The sequence below is a fragment of the Amphiura filiformis genome, chromosome 14, assembly GCF_039555335.1.
Source record: "Amphiura filiformis chromosome 14, Afil_fr2py, whole genome shotgun sequence".
In the NCBI taxonomy this organism is placed as follows: Eukaryota; Metazoa; Echinodermata; class Ophiuroidea; order Amphilepidida; family Amphiuridae; genus Amphiura; species Amphiura filiformis.
In genome coordinates, this window is record NC_092641.1 from 12873712 (window position 1) to 12897604 (window position 23893).

General features: G+C 37.0%; 2 protein-coding genes across 2 annotated transcripts in view; both read right to left on the reverse strand.

Moving 5' to 3' along the window:
• LOC140169207 (uncharacterized) overlaps positions 1 to 1665 on the reverse strand; it is a 47221-nt gene extending 45556 nt beyond the window's left edge. Inside the window, 1 exon segment of the mRNA XM_072192464.1 lies at positions 1197 to 1665. Coding sequence (XP_072048565.1) covers positions 1197 to 1665 — 469 coding nt within the window.
• Positions 1416 to 22155, reverse strand: LOC140169731 (uncharacterized). Its single transcript, XM_072193027.1, has 11 exons — positions 21863 to 22155; positions 20284 to 20589; positions 16765 to 17099; positions 13768 to 13924; positions 11734 to 12102; positions 11139 to 11210; positions 9755 to 9922; positions 8947 to 9038; positions 3683 to 3821; positions 2203 to 2441; positions 1416 to 1550 (listed from the first exon to the last, which is right to left on the reverse strand). Coding segments are annotated over exons 2-10 (1485 nt in total). The 5' UTR covers positions 20285 to 20589; positions 21863 to 22155; the 3' UTR covers positions 1416 to 1550; positions 2203 to 2289.
• Positions 22156 to 23893: the final 1738 nt, after the last annotated feature.

Sequence of the window (23893 nt, forward strand, 5' to 3'; positions counted from 1 at the left end):
AATGCATAGGTAATGTACGAATTCAACTTGCAAGTGTACACTGTATAAAAATATGATATAGAAAGACAGACAACACTAAATTTAAAATGAAAATTCGTTCAAAACTGATGAGAATTGGACAAAACTCTTTCGGCATACTTTCCTGACTTTTGTGAAAATGCTCACATTTAAAACAATGTTTACACGATCATTATTAGTATTTCTCATCCATTATTTTAAGAACATTTTCAATTCGCTAACAGGCTGTACAAAACATTACAAGTGATTGTCTCTTTTTAAAAGAGAAAACGACGTAAATATAGAAATAAGTATATGTATATATAGGCTACCACAAGCATTTTAGTTGGATTCTTTTATCGCTCTGTGTCAAATGTAACGCCCGGTATCTTAACTTTAGTAGAGCTGGGACATTTCCGCTATTTTCACACATATCAGGTTTATACCGCGAAAATTGATTTTTATGTTGTGAAGTACACATCGGACATCAGGAAAACAAATATGTTTTCTGTGTATTTTTTTCACATACTTGAAATATATAATAAATTATTAGACTATTTTCCATCATTCAAAAATATTACAACTACTCGTTAGGGGCTGTGCAATAATTGTGTGTACCTTTGGGGTGGTGAATTCTCAAAGTGGTCTGCCAAAAATCGCTTGCCCCCCCTTTGACAGTGACAATAAATCTTTGCCCCCCCCTTTTGACGTGCCAAAGATCTTTGCCCCTTTTGACGTGCCAAAATTCTTTTGCCCCCTTACACACTAAGATTTCTGTGAACCCGAATTTAAAAACTTAAATCATCTTATCATATAATGGGAGCGCAGCGAGCAGGAAATTTTGCATATTTGAACGTGCTCCTAATGACTTCCTACACTTAGGAAACGGTGCCACAATATCTGTGCCAAAATCCCTTGCCCCCCTTTCGACCTGCCAAAAATCGCATGACCCCTCCTTTCGACCTGTCAAATAATGTTTGCCCTCCCCCCTTTGCCCTGCCAAAAATATTTGCCCCCTATAATTATTGCACCACCCCTTAGAGTAACCAACCATCTGGTCGACATATATTTTGTCTTCATATTGTTTGTTTTTGTTTTGCTTTCTTTTGTTATAACCTGTACAGTAACTTTCTTTGTTTATGTTAATTTATGTTTTGCGTTTATAAATAAAGTTCATATGATACAATATAAAGCGTTACCTGTAACGTCACCCTCGGAAACGGTTAAATAAATCGTCTCTTTTGCAATCGGCGTACGAACTGATTCGGCGGCGTATAATGCACATGTATAAGCTCCCTGAGGAGGAACATCATCGAGGATGGTAAAACTCCATTCCCCTGTTGCCAAGTTTGCAATCCACGCTCCAGGAATCTCTTCTTCTTGCTGCCCAAAAGGCGTCAAAAACCACTTGAGAACCATTCTGCTTGGCAGCATTTCTGCTGTACAGGTCAGTGTGACTGGCGATCCTCTTGGTACCGTTACAGTATTGACACCACCATCTATTCCACGAACAAACTTCCCTCCTTCTGCTTCAGCTGTTATCTTACTTCCAACTGTGTATGATTTGAAAATAAATTTAACGGTCTCACTCAGTTTGAAACATGTAGGAGCATGAAGATAAAGACACTCCCTGTCTTTAGAAAAGTTGTGATATATGATTAATGTCATGATTATCTAGCCTTGATCAAGGCTTCCTCCTTACTTTTTCTCTATTCATTCTCTTCATAGGACCCATGTATAATCAGTGGTAGAAGTAGGCCTATCATGTACTGGACTCTCTCAAATTTTTAGTCAGGTCAGATATTTTGTGTAGCTGGCAACATATACCCTGGCAACATGAGCTAGGGAGGAAGCATGCCTTGTGGGCGTGGTGGGTATTGTGCACAGACACTACCCCTGCAGTGCACAGTATGCCTGGAGTAAAGTAAGATAAGAAAGTCCACTATCTGGCCTCAACAATTCAAATGTCAAATAAAGTTTTACAAAGTTATGATCATGATGATGGTAAATAATTATTTCGAAAGAATAACTTCAAAATTTTGAAACAGAAGTTTTTGGAATATGTGGCAAAGCTTCCATGAATTTTACATTCACTAACTATGGACGCCAAATGACTTGAACCAAGTATAGCAGTAGTTGATCTACGTGATCGTGTAGTTAATAAAAGAGTATACTATTAGTATATCATGATTGTGATATACTTACCATGTATTTTCACGTTGAATAATCCTTCTCTTCCATCTTCTGCGACACATTTATAGTTTCCGCCATTTCCGAAACCTTTTGTTAAACTTAACTCATGCACCCTTCCGTCTCTGTCTCCACCATCTCATATTCTGGGTCAAATAGTTCTTCGTCATCTTTGTACCATCTTACAGCGCCTGCAGAGTTCACTCCGTAAAATGTACATCGAATAGCTGGGCTACCAGAAAGCATACCATCCCCTGTATCAATAAAGAACCGAAACAATTCATGAAATAAAAATTATCTTTAAACGGGAAAGCCAGCATCAGTTGAGAAGGGGGCCTTTAATGTAAATTACCCCCTACTGGAAATATTTCGATGGTCTATGTTTTTTTTCACAGGGAAATAAACTTAGGCTTATTGGATTGTCTAAACCACGCTTTTAAATGTATATTGACATGTTCTATTTCTCTGCTTGTGAATACTGCACTGCGAAATTTAAACATTTCTTTTGTTTACTTAGATCAGACGTCAGTGAAGAGCTTAGGTAGGATAATAGGAAAGCACGTGACCAAAATCAAAACCAATACTCAGGCGCGTAGCCAGCATTGTCAGTCCGGGGTGGCAAACGTCAGTATCGTCCTTTTTCTCTCCCTCCTTCCCCATTTTCTTCTGTCTCTCTCCATTTTCTCGCCAGGGCCTTCGCTAGACCATTTTCTCAGGAGGGGGGGGGGGGTGGTGTCGAGAAAAGATTTTGCTGGTAAACACCCAAGTATTTGCCAAGCTGTCCCAAGAATTTCTTTACCGGGAAAAGCGCAGGAAATTTAAATTTGATCAAATATAGCGCGCGAAAATTTGCTATTTCAATGCTGAAATTCAAGGGGGGTGTACCGGAGCTGAGACTAGTATAACTATATAGTCTCAGACCGGAGTCACCGAGCTAGGGGGCAAAATTTCCAAATCGTCCCACACATTCCCTACTAAAAGAACATTACCGGGACAAATACGCGCGAAGAGCACGATAAAATTGCAATTTCAATGCTAAAATAACCAAATTGAGGACAACTATGTCCTAAAATCGTACCAAAGGAAGACGCATAGGCTAGACCTTTTACAACTTTCCAAGGGGACGTCTGGCAGATCTTCTCACAGAATTGGGCCTTTTTTAGGGGTCGTTGGAGGGGGGGGGGGGTCGCAGTTGCACCTCACCCCCATGGCGATGGCACTGTTCCTCCTTTTTCTTTCCCCTCTCCTTCCCCTTTACCTTCTATTTCTCCCTCTCCTCCCCTTTCTCTTCTCTTTCTCCCTCTCCTTCCCCTTCTTTTTCTCTCTCCTCTCCTTCTTCTCGTCCCTTTTTTCCGCTTCTCCGTCCCCATTTTAGGTGTCCGGGGGAAGTCTGTAATCCTGCCCCCCCCCCCCGCTGGCTACGCTACTGCTGAAACTCAATACTTGAAACTCAAAGACGGAGTTTGATCCCCGTATAGATCGGTGTATAATATACCTTTTGGTCTTTTGCAGATGTATGCAAAATTCGAGGAACAATCTGCGTCAATCCAATAAAAGAAGCTCCCTCCTATACGAACGCACAAGTCACGACCGTTCCAATCTGGTTCAAAAGTATCCCAATGTGTATAGTGCACCTAGGAGAAACAGCGTGCATCAGATTATCATAATTTGGATTAACCGTTGCTATATTTACGAGTCGTACTTGACTCAAGGCCAAAATCACCTTTTACCCAAATTCACACGAATACACAACACAAATACACTGTTTGATTAAGCTAACAAAATCTAAGTCTTTAATTGAAAACAAAGTATGGTTGGTACATATAACTACAATATCGCATATACAATAAAATCACACAATCACAGTTTTAATTTATCAGTACTTAACCAGCTGTTTCCTTGTTGGTGATCCTAGAGTCCTTGCAATGTTCTGGACGACTGATGTAATATATCCATATTCACTTGTCCTGCGAAAATCAGCGATGTCCAGTGTACACTTGCGTTTATAAATATCCTTGCGTATGAAATCCTCACACGAAAATGATGCTGCTTTCTCATATTACTTATCTTCTTGCGCGGCTTTCTCCTAAATATATCTCCTTGCGCTGCTTTCTCCAAAAATGGTGCTTCTTTCACCAATCACTCTTTTTCCAGGGAACAGGTTTCTTTAACACAGCTCCGCTGTTTTTGACAGATGCGTGGCCTTCACAAACCCAGCAAACTCCAGCAATTCGACAGAAGAACTTTAATCCTTTGATGAGGAAGAACACTTTTGTGTGCGCGCAATCTCCTTCGTTGCTGTATTAAAATAGCTCAATTATTGGCTATATACACTGGTTAAAATGTACTTCTTTTTGAAGCACGAAGACCATCACACACATGTGGAGTTTACAATCTCCCATGACATTCTGTACAGTCCAAACTCAAGCCTCCAGCTTTTATACACCAGAAAACCCAAAATCTATTAATAGACCATTCTTTCACATTTACTTCCTGGGGACTTTCCAAAATCATGCCCATATCACAATCTGTTATCGGGCTTTCCCCTGGAGGTGCAATTATGCACTGAAATTGAGTAACACGGAAAATCCCCTATGATATTAATAACTCTGATTCACTTTGCTTTGATCATCTGATGAATGAAAGGGAATTCCCCTTGAGCACGCCATAACACACAAACAGTGCAATGGGGGTTACCCATCTCATGAAATACTTTTAGCTTGTAAAGCTCAATTAAGGTCAGAGGTCAGATTGTCGTGAAGATCTTGGTCAAGTTTGTTTGCAGTAAAGGGCTATTTTTTACTCGTTTTGCCACATATTTTTCATTTAATTCCCACTGCATGGTCTTATTTATGTATTCCGGTAAGGGTATTGTGACATTATAAAAGTAGTTGAGTAGAACTGAGTAAGATTTTTGACGATTTCATAGTCATCATTTTAGCCAATTGAAATGTTAGGTTCCAAGATGGCCGCCAGTAGTAGTGAACCGAGTATACTAGGTAGTAGTGATCTACTAGGTGATACTGAACCGAGTCTTCCAGGTGCAAGAGCAACAAGACCAAAACGTAACACAAGTAAGAGTGTATCTTCAGTAGATCATATTAAAGATGATAATGACACTGAGGTTATGTTGGTGACTTCAAAGAAAAACAGAAAGGAACCGAGAGGCATGAAAGGTAGACCAGTTTCCACTTCCCAAGTTAAGCTTTCATCAGTCTCAGAGTCGGTCAAACCCAAGGGGAATAATGGTAAAACTAAAACTAGTAGTAAAGCAAGTGTAACTGTTAGAGAGGATGAGTTGGATGATCGACCCTGTGTAAAATGTGAGGGTACGATTCATGACCAAGTAAAAGCCCTACAGTGTGATTTTTGTGGTGCGTGGGTCTGTCTTCACTGCACTGGTCTAGCAGAGGCGGTGTATGATTCCATTTTGGATAATGAAATTCGCAACTTCATTTGGTCATGCGATGGGTGTGTTTCAGCAGTACCAACTATTAAGAATATGAGTAGTATTCTCCAAATAATTAAGCAGGAACAAGGGGATAGTAAGAAGCAGATGAAAGACCTTACTGTCTGTTCAATTAGCTTAGATTCTTGAATTTTTAAGATATTTGAAAAAATAAAAAATTGTGGTCAAAGTCATCAAAGAAAAGTATTAGCACAGCCTTAGACCTAACGTGATTTATACTTTTCAAATTCTAAAGTTCAATTTAAAACCCCATTTCTTTTCAATTTTGGTCTTTTCCCGCGATATTTTTTATAAAAAGCCGTAGAACGTCGGGTACCATAAACTTTTGGAATCAATCCATTTAGAGCAATGGGGACGAATGTCACAATGCGCAGAGATGGTATTTATTCGACCATCCGCATCAGGAAGTATTGTCCAGCAAAATATTTGCAAGTATGCTTAATTTGTGTTGAAACCCTACTGTCGAAACATTACGTTATTATTTATGGAAACTAAGGTTTTCTAAAATAGGCCTAGCTTATATAAATACATTCCTTGTGTACTTATTTAAATTTATTTATTTATTTATTTATTTATTGATTTGTTTATTTATTTATTGATTTATTGTGCGAATGGGTCTGAGAATGGGTCTGATAAGGTGTAGGGCTATAGGCCTATTATAAAACTACACATTTAATTTCAATTTGTTATTTCGTTTTGTTTTTTGAATACAAAATGTCAAGCGAATGCAGATATTCTTGGGAAGGAATGGTGGTATTAAACAAAACTCAATTTACATTGTAAACCAGTTGAAATGAGAACGAAATCCATAATTTTAATGTCCTTGTTTAGGAAAAAATAATGCTCAGAATAATGTTATGCATAAAACGTACTCGCGCCATAAAATTTCGTGTAACAAAAACCGGTGGACCATCATCACCTATAGAACCTATCTAATAACCGGAACGGTATAACAATTGAAATGGCAGGACAGATTGCTGGACAGATTGTTTTGCTAAATTGGATAGGGTCTATGCCTTAAGTTGAGAATGGACCGTCCCACTCGATTTGTAAAAAGGTCGCGAACCCTTTCGGTGGACCCAAGTAACTGCCCAAATTATGGCAAAATTGAAAAGAAATAGGGTTTTAAATTGAACTTGGGAATTTGAAAAGTATAAATCACGATAGGCCTAAGGCTGTGCTAACACTTTTCTTTGATGACTTTGGCCACAAGTTTTTATTTTTTCAAATATCTAAAAAATTCAAGAATCTAAGCTTATTGAACAGACAGTAGCACCAGGGTAGATAGTATTGAGAGAACAATTGACGATAAGATAAAAGACGCCATTGATGACTACCGTGATCGTGAGACAAGAAAGTGTAATGTTATCATCCACAATATACCCGAGTCATTGTGTGAGGAATCACAAGAGAGGAAGGAGGCAGATTTTTCAGAAATCGGTAACATGTTCCGGCTGGGTCTAGATATACAGGTTGGGACCCAAGTTAAGCTGGAGTCAGTTGTTAGACTAGGGAAAAAGACAGGTGAGAAACCCAGATTAACAAAGGTCACCTTGGACTCAGTAAAGAGTAAACGTGAGGTGCTTAACTCAGCAAAAGAACTTAAAGAAACGAGGTTATGGAGTAACATATTTATTACACCAGATATGTCACCGAAAGAACGGGAGAAAAATAAGTTGTTGAGGGAGGAACTCAAACGACGTAGAGATGATGGTGAAGATGATCTGGTCATAAAGAGAGGACAAATCGTCCGGGGGAGTACTGGTACAAAGACAAGAGATAATGGTCAGAATGCACAAAAGGCAGGTGGTGGACAGATGGATGGGCTTATGGCTAGCCAGTCCTTTCGTTAGTACTACAAAGACGGACAACTCTGGGAACCCGCACGCATGCACTGCACTTCACAGCACTCGTAGCACGAACAGAGCTTCAGATGGGCAAAAGTTTTCGACAAGTGGAAAAAGTAATCCACGGTTAAGCAGAGTGTCAAGTACATGTAGTTCTTTTTCAAGTACTATTATAGATGGTCCTGAAAGCACAAGTACCTTGTTTGGATCAAATAATCCAAATTGTGACATTGACATTGGTTTTGGTGGACACAAGTCTTCACCAAGTGGAAAAAGTAATCCACAGTTAAGTAGAGTTACAAGTAGTTCTTTTTCAAGTACTATTATAGATGGTCCTGAAAGCACAGGTACCGTGGACTAGACACGGGTCCTAGAAAAACCTAAGTCCTCTGAAAACACCGTATGTGGACATATAAGTATACTTTACTACTTATAGCTATAACTTTGTGAGGACTCTTTCGGTGATGATACCAATAGAGTCCTTTGCATTATAACACACCGACAAACAAGTGACGATTTTGGTCGTATATGAAATATGCGTCATGCAAAAGGCTTGTGGGGTGTATGGGGTGGGATGGTTGTGCCCTAAGTGAGAGGCGTATTGATGTATCGGGTTATCAGACGTAGACTCTATAAACGGTGAAATGATATATAGTACCCATAAGATATTTACCATTAGTGGGGGTGCGGGGTATTGTCCCGGGGGGCACTTCAATTTGAAATGGATATAGGTGTAGGGCTGGCGCTTTCGCACTAAGGGGCATTCGGTGAGAGCAACATGTAAAAAATATGGGGTCATTGGGTGAGAGCATGATTTTGGCATTCGGTGAGAGCAAAATGTAAAAAATATGGGGTCATTGGGTGAGAACATGACCTTTTTTTAAATGGAATCTTTGGGTGAGAACCAAAACAGCGCCACAAAAACCTTGAAAATCAAATTTCTAGTTCTAAATGGCTTCAAATTTCTTTATTTTTTTCAAAATAAGTAACAAAATCAGTGATAAATTGCTGTTCAAATTGAACTTGTAAGGGTCTTTGGGTGACAGATCAAATGGAAAAATAGGGGGGGTCTTTGGGTGACAGAGCGCGGAGCGAGCATGTGTTCGTAAAAAAATATGGGGTCTTTGGGTGACAGCGATGCTGAAAAAGGGGGTCTTAACAGCCCTACATACGCGTCACCTCCAAAGTTGGAGTGCCCCCCCGGGGGTATTGTGTGGGTATTGCATTTTTTTAAACAGAAGACTCGAAGTTAATACATTGTAACATCGACACGTGCCGGTAGTTGCACCCTAAACCCTTCCACCTTGCAATTTTTTATATATTATCAATCATCTTGGAATGATAGCAAATCGATGACCTTTGGAAAACGTTGTCATTTTAAGAGGTCCTTGGATAATATGCGTTATGCAAGTGTGTTGAATGTGTATGTATTTTGGTACTCACTGGTGTTTGGTCTGTGAATACATACGACTCATCATTGTCCCTGTCATGAAAACCAATCCAAGCGTCTCTCACGCCAGCCGCTTCCATCAAACCTACAAGGTCAAACAATCTTAATGAAACAATGAGATCACAAACATGCTCATATGTAAAAGCATATTTTGTTATAACCCCAAATATGCTCGTATACACTAATAAGTATATGTGACCAGCTCCAACAAAACCCGGAACAAGTCGCCATTTTAATTTCATGGTATTTGACCTTGGACCTGAGTGAACTTTCAAATCCTTGAAAGTACTTGTTAAAAAGAGGAATATTTAATCAATAACTGACAGTTGAACTATGATAATCCCTACTCAATATTGTGTAAAGCAGGAAACTAATTATCTAATTTCTCAGAACAGTAGTTCGGCAAAAATATCAAGGTATCATTTACAAAATTATCCATATCTTGAAAAGTATTGATGCTGTGTATATCATTTTGGTATCATTTTGAAGCTTATTTTCCCGTACTTACAATTATATTCAAATCATGAAATGTCAAAAATGTGACTTGTTCCTGGTTTGTTCAGAACGGGTCACATACTGGTACAAAGACATAGGTGTACTCCACAAGTTGATGTCTTTGATTGGACAAAGTCGTACTGGAGACTATTTTGGCTCATTGTAAAAGCTGATCGCTGAAATCATTCCCAATAATCATTGTTCAAAACTTGGAGATTTGTTAAAGCTCTAAGTAAGCTTTAAACAAGCAAAAAAGATGCATTGAAATCATCAGCCAATGAATTATACGAATCGTACATTTCTTACCTCTATGAAAATTTTGTTCAGATTCACTGTGTATACTAGTCAACTCTGACCCACGTTCGCGACATTTGACCTCGGCGTCTTCCTGTGTAACAGCGTCTCTACCTATCTGGTAGCAGTAATCTTCTAAACCAACCCATTTTCCGGATGTAGGGTCGGTATTGCATTCATCTTAAGGAAGCAAAAGCATCTAAATATGACGATTATCCTTACTTGTTATAGTATTACGAACAAAATAGTACTTTACTTATATAATGTAAATGGGTATATTATCTTAACCAAATCATGTCTTATTGAATTAATTGAGTCATGAAAATGTTCTGACGATAATTCGATTTATGTTGTGTGCGTCATGCTAAATGATAATAGAAACAACGCTGCATGTTCATCAACTGCATGCCTCGTATCGGATGACTTAACATACGATTCGGAATACAACGGATCACTTCTGGTCGACTTCGGCCAAATTACGACGAAGCTGGTCTTTCTTACAGGTCGACTATGTTTCGTACATACTATCGAATCTCCTGCTTAAAGGGGCATTTCGTGATCCACAGTCCCATCCCCCCACTTTTCCCAAAAAAAGTTGAGATTTTTACACCACCGGATACCTCTGGCTACATAATGTTTATGTACCAAATATTTCTTGCAGATTAATTCGTTTAGCAAAAATATCGCCAAATTTGAATTTCGTTCTGGTGCACCAGAACGAAATTACAACACATTGTCTATGGAGCAGTGTAATACACATAATCATGCATAACTCGCAAACGCAAAATCGGAATCAACTGAAATTTTGGAAATAAGCTTTTTTCGTGGATATCTACTGAAAATGTCATAAAAAGAGGATGCTAGGATCACGAAATCCTCCTTTAAGGGGTACGCACCGGGTTTCTATTCCAAGAGGTTATTGACATACATTACTTTTAATTCTATGGTAGTAGTATAGACATTTCATTTCGTCGGTCGCAACACATAGTGGCACAAAATACGTCTCCCAGCAAAACGTTTTTGAAGGATATGCCACTAGAGTAACGGAGTCGATACTCGTCCACTGTTATCTCTCAGTGGCTCAATTCCATTTAAAATTGAAGTTTAAGGTTCAAACTATTACACTGTATCTTTAATAGGAAACAGGGAAAAACTATTATAGGACAATAGCCAGCTCTAAACCTATACGCCACTATGTGAAACGGAAAGTTTGGAAAAATCACTCTACGCCACTATGTGTTGCGACCGACGATTTGAAAAGGTTGTCACTCATTCAGATAAAGTGCGATACCGTAACCACTTCAAACATGTTCAATAAAAGTGAATCATGTTGAAAAATTGTATTGTTTCCAATTAAGTTGTAATAGAAGGGTTGTCCATCCTTTTTAATACATACCATAAGCCAGAGTGATTGTTTGTTTGTCTGATGATAAATCTCCTTCGCCAGTAAAGTCAACTTCAACGCTCTCTGTCAATGAAAACCCGATATTAAAGCCATATTATAGCATTTCTGTAAAAATAGATCTTTATCCTTTATGCCATTTTATCTTTTACTGTCAATTATGTCCCCTTTTAATTTTGAGCTGAACAAGTGAGGTAAAGCATAGAAAATTGGAATTTACTACTAGCGCCCATGCATGTTACTCCCGCGGTTGTAATACGGTACGATCCTCGGGGTGTGTGTGTATGTGTATCCCGCACGCCGTGTACGTACTGTGCATACGTGTTCGACTAATATTTCCATCGTAAAATACAACGTCGGTTCCATCGTTTTATTCAAAATCTCGGATTGTGACAAAACCACAGCACCTGAAGTCTTGATTTTTGCAGAATATCTTTATTGACTAAAGTACATTACATTCGTGTAAAAAATGTTATAATATGGCTTTAATGTTATACTGTTAAATTCAATAAATTTAATATGCATGGACATCATTTTTAATTTCAACAATTTTTATGGCAAACAGTAGATTATTAATACAATCACTTACCAACAGCCTCAAATGTTGCCGAGACATTAACAGTACTTTGACCAAACATACTGGAACAACTGAAACTAAAGGTCTCGTTAAACATTATAGCGTCCAGATACAGCCTCCAAACTACATCCCATCGACCTGGTGACCTGGGTTCAAAACTCATCCTGTTGAAGTACGGATCTGCTTCCGAAATCTGTACACCTGTATGGCTGTCATAAAGTATGGTATCCGGTTCGCTTTTCCATCTAAAGGTACCGAAAATGTCCTCAGGAGCACATACCAGAGTGATCGATTCACCAGGAAAGACTTTGAGGTCGTAGTTACCGTTCTCATCACGTGTCAACGTTCCTCTACCTTGTTCCAGCTCTACCATTACGTCAACTGCAATAAAGCATATAATCGCATCTTAAAGCCACGAGTGCATCACGTGGCTGTTATGTGAACTAACAATCTACAGCCTGTCTCAAAAACAAATTGTGCAAGTGGAAATCGGCAACCGCCATCTTTGGCAGAAAATACTGTTGTGGCATGATGCTTACATCAACGTCAAGGGAGCAATCCTAGATTTCAAATACCGTTTGTTTCATTCATTTTGGTTTAGGCAATCCAGAGATCTGCTTCACTAAACACAAATGGATTAAACCCCTTTGTGCCACTTTGAATTGAATATATAGCGATATACCTGTACAGTACAGTTAACAATAGTTAATAAAAGAACATTCAATTGTAGGATTAGAAATGATTATGTAACAATTTGCTCAGTAAAATTTCAAACGTACTCGATATGCAATATTTCGTTGACATGATTCTAATTTTGTATTGTTGTGTAATCGATGCATTCTTTTGATCTCACGAAAGAAATCTTGACAAACTTGAAGCTGTCATTGATTTACAATTTTACACACACATTGTACAGCACTTTCCCTTGTAAAAGTGGCACAATAGTGATCTTAACCCTTCGTTGTTTAACGAAATATATCTCGAGATTAAAAAAAACAAATTGCCCAGCAAACACAAAACGTTTTCGACATCATTCGCAAAAGGTTATAAAAGGTGGTCAGAAAATGTTTAAATGTCGGGTTATATAAAGGGTATATTAAGAGTATAAAACGTTTTCTTTATCTTAAAAAACATATTTTGATAACCTACTGCTCAGCAAACAAATATGTTTTACAGAAAACGTTTAAATGTCGGGTTATATAAAGGGTATAAAAACGTTTTAATAATATTCAAAAAACATTCTTCAAAACTTGATACAAAACATTCTAAACAGAATGTTATTTTGGGGTTGAAAAAATATTTTGCGAAAAATGTTTGCCGAAAATATTTTCAATAACGTTTTAAAAACTTTTTCATGACCTTTATATAACCCGACATTTAAATGTTATTAAAAGGTTTTAAAAAGAACATTTTAAGAACATTTCTGTGTTTGCTGGGTTCAAATATTTTAACATAATGTTATTTAAGTATTGACAAAATATTTTGCAAAAATGTTTTCAAAATAGTTTAAAATAACATTTTTGAAAACATTAAAAAATATTGTTGTAGTGTGTTTTCATACAAAACGTTTAAAAACGTTATCATGACATTTATATAACACGACATTTTAATGTTATTAAAACGTTTTTACCTAAAACAAAAGCCAAAATATAACTTTTTTAAACGTTTTTAAAACGTTTTTGTGTTTGCTGGGTGAACAGCACAGACGGCATTCGAGGGCTAAGACGTTGATACAAACATCATGTCACAACAGTATTTTCATATTGCCAAAGAGGGCGTTTTTCACTTGTACAATTTTGAGACAGGATGTATAAATAATTATCTATAATAATTTTGGTAACTAATCTACTCTGCACTGATTTGGTAAAACAATTAAAAACCGCATTTCACATTTTAGTTTCAGGCCACCTACGGGAAACAAAACTTTATTTAGCCTATGTTTCTTCACTACAAAGTATATATGAAGTAGCGAGGGAACATTGTTGTGGCTGCTGTTATTGCTGTTGCTGTTGTTGTTTAGTTCTGGGTTTTTTCTCACTAACTTACCAACGGGGCAACCAAGCAGTTCAAATCTCATCCTGGGGACACCATTAGAATCACATATATCTTGTGGTATAATGCGTATATAGCGTGCTTCAATTGGTTCGTGAAACATTATGGTTACCGGGCTCGATATGTTGACATCTGTATTGGCATCGAAAATCTGTGACAAATTAACAAACAACGTCAAGAAAACCAATATCATTATACAACGCACCATACTAGACAAAACGCTAAAGGTGTGTGCACTGTAAATGATGAAGTTGTGTGTGACTCAGTGGCCAAGTTGACGGAACTGTTCGGTAAATTGACGTCGGACCATTGCAGAAGCCAAAGTGTCCATACCTTCATTTCCTTGAATAACGTTGGGGCCACACACCTCATCAGTATATACTGCAGTTACTGTCCGTTTTCCTATACACAATACACAGTGCTCTCACCATTGACGCGTGACCTCTACAAACAGTGTATGGATAGGTATATGGGCATTGCCTAGTTACCATCACTGTGTGAAAAATAACCGGCCAATATTTTAACTATTCTCCAAACTTCTAACAAATATATTTCTCTAACATGACCTAAAATTACAGCTAGGTTAGATGTTCAGAAGGGGTCGCACTTTCGTAGAATATGAGTGAGGGCAAAGCATAGCTAGCTCATAGCTAACCAACTCCCCGTGTTAATTGAATGGAGATTTGACCGAAAATATTGAGCTATATTGGTAACGGACCGCTCCGTTCTGAAGGATGCCACAAAAAAACGGTACAAGCTACATTTAAACTATTCTAAATAGGTTCTAGAAAATATAGTTTTGTAACATGTCCTAAATTTTTAGCTAATTTAGATGTTTGGAGAGGGTCGCACTTTTGTGTTTTAGGAAGGATATGTAAACGACAGATAACACCAAAAATATGAAGAAATTATTTCCAAACCGTGTTAAGTCAACAATCATTATGTTGCTCATTTTGAAGAATGCTGGTTAACAAAAAGCAGGCCATTGTCTCATTTCGTGAACAAAGGTACACATACCATTGTTTCCTTTCGTTTCCTTTATAATCGGTTACCCAACTGAAGCTATAATACCAGCTTTATTGCGATGTCGCACATGTAAAACAGACACTTGTGCACAACCAGAGAAGATCTGATTTAATCAGTTGAGCTGCTTCAATGAGTGTTATCTTGGTTTAATAGCTTTTAATGGGGTTTAAGTCCTGCAAAGGTCGAGATGAATTCTACTGTAGACATGACTGCATCATGCCTATAAGTATTGCTCACATGTACTAAACAAGAGCACCACCGGGACCTGGGCTCGGACCCACAACATCCGATTAGAAGTCACTTCACAAGATGCTTCACATAGCGAAGGAATACCAAAAGCAGTTTATAGTTTTTGGCGGGAAACAAAGTAAGCAGAATATTTCTCTAGTCATAAGAATTAAGAAAAAGTACAATTTGATTTTACCGTGGTGTATGGTTCTTGTGTTATAATGGAATAATTCTGGCATCAGTAGGTAAACACCTGCGAAAGCTGCGCTATGAACCATAATTATATCATTTTGTTTTTCAAAAGAAGGCAAATAAAGATGCTTCGCTACATAATATACAGGGTGTCCCATAAAAGAATTACCGAGGAATCAAATTGAACGTAAGTCGAGAAATGGACATCAAAATCAAAAAAATTAAAATAAAGCGCTTAGCCTATTGTATTGTGCATCACATGTGAAAATTTTATTTGATTCGCTTGACTGGTTGCGAAGAATTTAACGATTACATAATGCACGCATTAATGCAGTTCATTCCAAGTTTAATCAACAGTAGCTTTTTCATACTCGCTCTCCGCTTGTTCAAGTTTGTGTATCTCATTAAATTGAGTTCACATTATATATTTTATAATCCGACGGTGTTATGTTATTCATGCTTTCACTGAAGATGAATATTAGTTTGACCGAGAAAACTTTGATTACTGCAATTGGAAGCTTTCCAACTTTAATTCTTTAGGTTGTGCAACTATGTTATATTTTATCTTTCCAAAGAACATTTGAGCTAAGAATGACAAAGATCAAGTGCTTACAGCTTTACGTGTGATTTGTAATTCCATGTGATACCATACAACATTAATGTTGAAGTTTTAAAAGATTTAAAATTCCTTGGAAATATTCTTGAAACATTAATGTGTGTGGGAATTTTTTTAAGCCACCTGGAAATCTTTTTGCAATAATTCTTTATGCAACATTTCTATCAACACTTTCATTTTCTATATCGTGCATGTTTTCAAATTTGAACAAAACCTAATTAAATGTTTTGCAAGAAATAGAATGTTTAAAAAGAACGAAAAAGATTTCACAGAATAAATTATGAAGCCCGCTGACATTTAACCACTAGTGCGAATTATGTTGAATTATCATTCTTTCAAACGTGGAATGAAGTGCATTGAGGCATGCGTTATGTAATCGCTCATTTCTTCGCAATCAGTCAACAGTAAAATTTACATATAAGATGCAGAATATAATGAACTACACGTCGATGTTTAGATGATTGAATTGTGATGTCTATTACTCGACTTACGTCCAAATTTATTCGCCCGTTAACTTTTTCTGGGATACCCTGTATAACATCGCAAATAAGGTTAATATAATTGGGGATTGACCTGTTTCACCCTATTACCTAGGTAACGAATCATTCACGATATGGCAAACTATTTTTCACTTGGATTGTTTTTCGAAAACGAAGAAATTGAACCATTTGAAGAAAATAAGAGCATATTGACCTCTGTGGACCCGTAATCACAGATAGGTTTTTTTCTGAACCCTTATTACTGAAGGAGTACTTTAGTGTGGCTTGCAGTAAGATTCAAACAATTCTGATATTTGACCCCTTTATATATTTTGATGACCTTTTCCCGCCAAAACCTTCACCAACACAATACACAATTGTTATCTATCATTTTGGTATTCCATATGATGTAAAGCATTTCTGACAGGTATGTTTTTCAAATTTTCCTACCTTAGTGTTTCCATCTTGATCCTCTAAAGGTGTCAATTGATCCTCTACAGACATATCTGAAGATAATTCCTCAGCGTACTGAATGCTAAGTTTAGACACGCATTCAGAATTCGGATCCCCTTCTTGTAGACCTTCCCCTTGAGTAACGACTCCTCTCAGAGTAGTAACCTTTCCCAAGTCTATCTGAATCCAATGGGATTGCCCATCACCTCCTGACCAGTAGAGTTCGTTGTTAAGTCTTGCGTTGAATGCTTCAAACCCTGGTTCTTCAAATGATGCTGATATGGCACTGTCTGGAATTCGTCCATTCTCCATCCCCAGTGGCAAAACACACACTAATAAGACGATGGGTGAATTGATTAATTGAACGTAGTTAATATAATTTATTTATGCTTGCTTGAATAGTTTTGCAATCAGCGCTCGAAATAAGGCGCGTCCTTGCGTCAAATACCCGTGGAAGTAGGCCCGGACCCGCAAATTTTGTACGCTACGGGTCCGCGTGACCCGTAAAAATTGAACCAAGCAAAGAGCAGAAAATCCTAGTTTTGTTGTTCCACTGGAAAATCTGGTTCACATAATAGGTCCAGCTCCCTGAGTACTCTTTCATTTTAGTTTCCCATCAAGTTTTCAAGCCGGTTTTTCCATTTTCTACAATCTAGACATACCGTGATCGCCGTAGCTAATTCTCTCTCTTGAAATTTCAAAGGAATGGGTCCGGCGTCGGACCCTTGAAAATTGGTGAGGACCCTTGAAATTTCAAAGGCAAGGGTTCAGAAGACCCTTGGATTTTTCTTCTTATTTCGAGGCCTGTTTGCAATAGGTTACACAACTAAAGCAGTGCTAATGTTAAGGACAGATTCATCCTCATTTAAATAAAATTCTGTCCTCCATAGGTACCACGGGGCAATTTGCTGGAGGTAGGTATTAATTGTTGTGGAAACGATCTAGAGACCTATTGTATCCCTCTGTAATCTTAAGCAATCTCAGAACTGCCCTCCAACATGGCTGCCATTTCAACTGTTATAGCGTTCCGGTTGGTTTATTGCATACACTCTACACTTTATTAGGTGGGGGGGGGGGTCGGTGTATACGGGCAGATAGCCTATAATATCCTCTCCAAATGACGGAGTACGGCCCATTGAACCAAATCTAAATATATCATGGGCATATCAGATGTGGGCATATAGTGTTTCCATCGATTTATGCTAATTTGGATCAGATTGACATTTTATTTTGATGCGGACGCGGTTGTTGAAAGATTCACCCCATCAACGGCAAGAAGATGGCAAGAACGGGTTATAACCTATAAATGTAGACCTACGCATTTTGTTAAATATATTTTATATATTGAATCAATTAGGATACTCTTCAAAGAGTGTTCATACAGATGTAATTTTGAATTTTAAAGGTTCGGTTATATGAAGTGAATATTGTCCTTTATATTTTTTTTATATTTTATGTTTATAAGCTTCAGGTTTTGGGTCTCTTTCTCAAGACTTGCTAGGCCGACTTTAAAGGTATAGTCCATGGGTATATTGTTTGACAAAGCGCACTTGTACAAAGGTGGGCAAATTTGAAGTATAAAATTCCTTTAAGAATACTGGACGCAATAATTTATTTTATGGGTTTATACTAACATTTACACGTTATAATATACTTAGTTTCTCCACAAATTTAATAAAAAAAGGAAATCCTGGACAACATATAATATCATTGGTCTCGCCAGGCATTCTCGTTTGTTGTACCTCCTTCTGAGCCGTGCATGCCGTAAGTTCATAACCTCGCATGTCTGTTGAAATTATGTAGCAACATTTAGTTTTATATTACCCGTAGGCCTACTTCACTTAAATGTACTTTACTTGAATATGTTGTGAACATCAAATTGATATATGGTTCCCAGCACCTTTACTATTATTAGCATTTGGCATAGCTAAAAATTATATAACTACGTGTTAGGTTTTTTTTTTCAAATTCAAAGGGTACTGTAATAATTGTTGTATATTTTCCAATTATTACTGCGCCACTGCTCCATTGCCTAAAATATACCGCTGTTAATATACCGCTCCAAGAAAGTATTCTTACACTTGGAAAAATAATCACAATTTCAAAACTGAACCATATTGGGGTAACTATACGCACTATATAATCCGGCACATTTTGACACCCCATTGAATCGAATGTTACTCCAAGAAGCAAAGTTACAAGCATGAGCATTTGATTAGACGAAGGTCCCGTTTTAAAACTGACACATTGGTCTATTCAAAACTCCACGGACTAGACATTTGGTTTGAGAGTGATAAATGGCGAATGTGTGCGCCTTTAATTTAAAACAAAAGGAACAAAAGAAAACTGAAACAAAAGAGCTGACAAATAAAGTGCAAGTTATGAAAAGTACAGAGAAGTAAAAATTGAAATAAATACTGCTTTAAATAAGGCTTTATTAAAGAAACTGTGTAGTCTCTTTGTTGCGCTTGTTGGAATCTTTTTGCGCCTTGTATAGGCCAATTTGTCCCTTTTAAAACTGGACCTTCGTCTATTCAATTGCTTGTAACTTTACTTCTTGAGGTCACATTTGATTTAATGTGGTGTCATAATGTGCAGGATTAGATGCATCTATTACAAAAACAAATTTACCCCAATATGGCTCAGTTTTAAAATTGTGATTGTTTTTCCAAGTGTAATGTAACTTTCTTGGCGCAGTATAGTTAACTTTCTAAGTGACATTACTGTAAAACACCAAAGTGTTATTTTTCAATAATATATTGATTCAGATAAATGAAAATCTGCTTCGACCAACAATACCTCGTATACCCTTAAACCCATATTCACATTCATGCTGCACCCTTAATTTATCAGGGCATGTTTGACCATAGGCCTGAATGTGACCTTGTGAAGTGGTAATTGTGTTTAATCTATTGATTATTGACCCAGCACCTGAAATGATAACTGTCTCCTCTCTAAACTGAGAAGTTAACTGCCCTGTGAAAAACCATGGAAGTATGGAAAAACAAAACAAATTTCACTGAATAATTTCAATTTTATGTCACTTAACATCCAGAATGGTACAACATTATTGTGCAAAGTGTAAAGATAATAACAATGAAGCAAACATCAAAATAATGTCAAATAAGATTGTCAAAAAGATGGTCAGAAAAGGTGGTCAGAAAAGGTAGTCAGAAAAGGTGGTCAGGTTATGGAAATTCCCATTACGGTGCCAAAGTATAAGATGTTAACAAATTATTTTATACACGATGGTCACGACTTTAATACGAGATTCACGATTAGATTATATTGGACCATTCAACAAGTATTTTGTTAACCTCTACCTGTTGTGATAAACTGGTCATGTTACTTATGAGTCCATGTTGTGAAAACATGTAGGCAGGCCCGTAAGCAGAATTTGAGCAATAACACTCCATTCTTTTGATTTCTTTATGTTGATTGATTGGTTAGTTATAGTTCACGCCAATTAAGTTACTAATCATGGTAAATTAAAACAAAGAATATAAAAAAACCTACTTGTTTCGGCGGTTTCTTCTCCAGTTCTTGCATATTCTACCTCGGTTAACTGGCTTAGTCCTACCAGGTTAAAAGTGTTGATGTTGATGATATAGGGGGTATTGGGCCTCAGATTGGTGAGTGTGTATGCGTTTGTCGTGTTGGACACTTCAACGTATTTATCAGGGTAGCCCCATCCGTAGCTTATCCTTACACCTCGAATTCGGATTCCTGTATCGTGGCGGATACTCCAACTCACATGAATCTCAGTAGGAGAAGTGGTAGGCCTTGCACTTCCGAAATAAACAGACTCTGGTTGATATTTCTCTGAAATGTTGGATAACTTTATACAATAGCTTATAGGTGTTCAAGTTGTCATTGTTTTTGTTAGTTGAAGGAGATAAGTCATTAAAGAATATGATGACAGAATAAAAGATAGACAGAAGGATAAGAACGTAAACAGTGAATGAAGATGAAAGACGAAAATGAACGGAGAAGACTAGCAAACACATAAACGTTTTAAAAACGTTTTAGATAAGTTATATTTTGGCTTTTGGTTTAGGTAAAACGTTTTAATAACATTAAAATGTGGGGTTATATAAAGGTCACGTTTATAAAACGATTGTATGAATTACACTACAACAATATTTTTAAAATGTGTTCAAAATGGTATTGTAAGCTATTTTTGCAAACAATTTTAGCAAACATTTTTAGCCAAATATGTCAACATTTTAATAACATCTTTGCACCCAGCAAACACAAAAATGTTCTTAAGATGATTTTTTTGAAACGTTTTAATAACATTTAAATGTCGAGTTATATAAAGGTCATGATATCGTTTTTAAAACGTTATTGCAAATATTTTAGGCAAACTTTTTTCGCAAATATTTTTTCAACCCCAAAATAACATTCTGTTTAGAATGTTTTGTAACAAGTTTTCAAAAATGTTTTTGGAATGTTATTAAAACGTGTTTATACCCTTTATATAACCCGACATTTAAACATTTTCTGTAAAACATTTTGTGTTTGCTGTGCAGTAGATTATCAGAAAATGTTTTTAATGTGACGAAAACGTTTTAATCCTTAATATACACTCTATATAACCCGACATTTAAACGTTTTCTGACAACCTTTTATAACCTTTTGCGAATGGTGTCGAAAACGTTTTGTGTTTGCTGGGAGAGCCTAAAGATAAAAAACGAGAACCAAAACATTAATTTTATATGCCCTTGGAATAAATTATACACTAAGGGCCAACATCCGTCACATGGTTGTCATCTGGAGGATTATCATGAATTATGAATTGATGACGCGTGCGGAGGGAATCGTAGTTTTCGGTCTCTTCCAAAGTGCTACAGGAACACAAGAAGGCCATTTTGTTTCTTGTCCTATTTTTTATATGTGAGATTCTAAGGGATAAATCACCTTAAGCATGTTAAGTACTACGAAAAGGCTTCTTCTCAAATATACTTAAAATTATCATAAAAAAAAACGCATCGAAATTGAGACCGAAGGAGACAAGAACCACAAAATAATTGTATATAGCCTAAAGAAAGTAAAAATAAATATAAGTACAACAATGATCCTTTTTTTTTCTTACCTGAAAGGCCCACCGTGTACACGACACACCAGGAAAGGGCAGAAACAAACTCCAAGCTTGTCGCATCGTCATTGTACACAGACTCGGACACAGACTTTCTTGTGAAACAAGCAGACCTGCCAAAATACTGAGTTGTCTGACAAGGTGTAGGCAACTTTGGCCTCTGCAGTTCAGCTCACCCAGTACCCAGCTCCGGCCTGTACCCAGTTTACCTCCAGACGATTACCCCCAGGTACAGCTACAGTGATACCAAATGCGTAGTGCAGTGGCTTGCATGGGTTACATCACTTGAGATATCGAAATAAAGATAAATCAGCTTATCATGTTTACCTTAAAATATATCCGATCCCACAATGCACTTCAAAACGTTTTCAACGTGTATCATAATCAGGTGGTTATGGTCATAATTAACAGAGCATGCAGAGACTCAGTCGTATGGTGGGTTAAGTATTTTGCATGTACAATAAAAGAGATAACCCTGTTTTCTTGCTCGAAAACCATACTTTTCAAAATATTGGCTTTCTCTTTTTATATGGTGCATACTAATAATTTTAAAAAAAGATGTTGGTAATCTAGAAAGGTTGTTGTCTTAACTGTGCACGCCTCAGGTTGAACGTCAGAGGGTTGTATACCAGATTTGCCCTAATACATGTAATATATTATTTTATATTTTTTTTAGGTGTCCACACCTTATGCCAAGGCTCCAGTTGTCTTGGATGTTTGTTGATTTCTTTATTCCTCTGAATTTGTACTATGTTTGAATTGTTTGAATAAAGAGTATTGAATTACCTGCCATACACTCCGAACAGGGAAGTGAATTTCGCAGCTGCCGCAATCACTGGACTTCAAGGGGGAAATTTTGAAAAAAAAAACTTCCGCCACTACATGAGCAACAAAAACAATCTTGCTGCCGCGAAAAAAACCTCGCCGCCTTCGGCGAAGTTTTTTTTTTCGCCGCGGAAGATTTTTTTCCCGACCCCAACTTCCTAACCCCTTGAAGTCCAATGGTGCGTCCCTTACTGATACTCATTGATCGGAGGCCGGAGCCTACCCAGCAAACACAAAAACGTTTTAAAAACGTTTTAAATAAGTTATATTTTGGGTTTAAAAACGTTTAAATAACATTAAAATGTCGGGTTATATAAAGGTCATGAAAACGTTTTAAAACGTTTTGTATGAAAACACACAACAACAATATTTTTAAAATGTTTTCGAATTGTTATTGCATAAACTATTTTTGCAAACATTTTTGCCAAATATTTGTCAACACTTCAATAACATTACATGTATGTTAAAATGTTTGCACCCAGCAAACACAGAAATGTTCTTAAAATATTTTTTTCAAAACGTTTTAATAACATTTAAATGTCGGGTTATATAAAGGTAATGAAAACGTTTTTAAAACGTTATTGCAAATATTTTGGGAAAACATGTCTGCAAAATATTTTTTCAACCCCAAAATAACATTCTGTTTAGAATGTTTTGTATCAAGTTTTCAAAAATGGTTTTGGAATGTTATTCAAAAGTTTTTATACCCTTTATATAACCCGACATTTAATTGTTTGCTGTAAAACATTTGTGATTGATGGGCAGTAGATTATCAACAAATGTTTTTTAATGTTATGAAAACGTTATATACCATTAATGTACCCTTTATATAACCCGACATTTAAACGTTTTCTGACAACCTTTTATAACCTTTTGCGAATTATGTCGAAAACGTTTTGTGGTTGCTGGGTACCCAGGCTCCAAGGCGCAAGACTTAACAAAATGATCAGGACCGCGGGGATCAACTACTATAATGAATATGGAAACACCCGCGCGTGATATTGGGTGAGCTCGACACTGTTAAATTCGTGAAGAGTGTTAATGCAACTCAAGTTGAAATGTATGGCGTGAAGCATTCTGGTAAGACATACTTATTACTGTTTATGATACACCAAGAATGGCATAGCCTAAAGCCGTAGTGGGAGGAGGCTTGTGATTACAGGTATTAGTCGGATTGACCTGCCAAAGTTCACTAACATTACC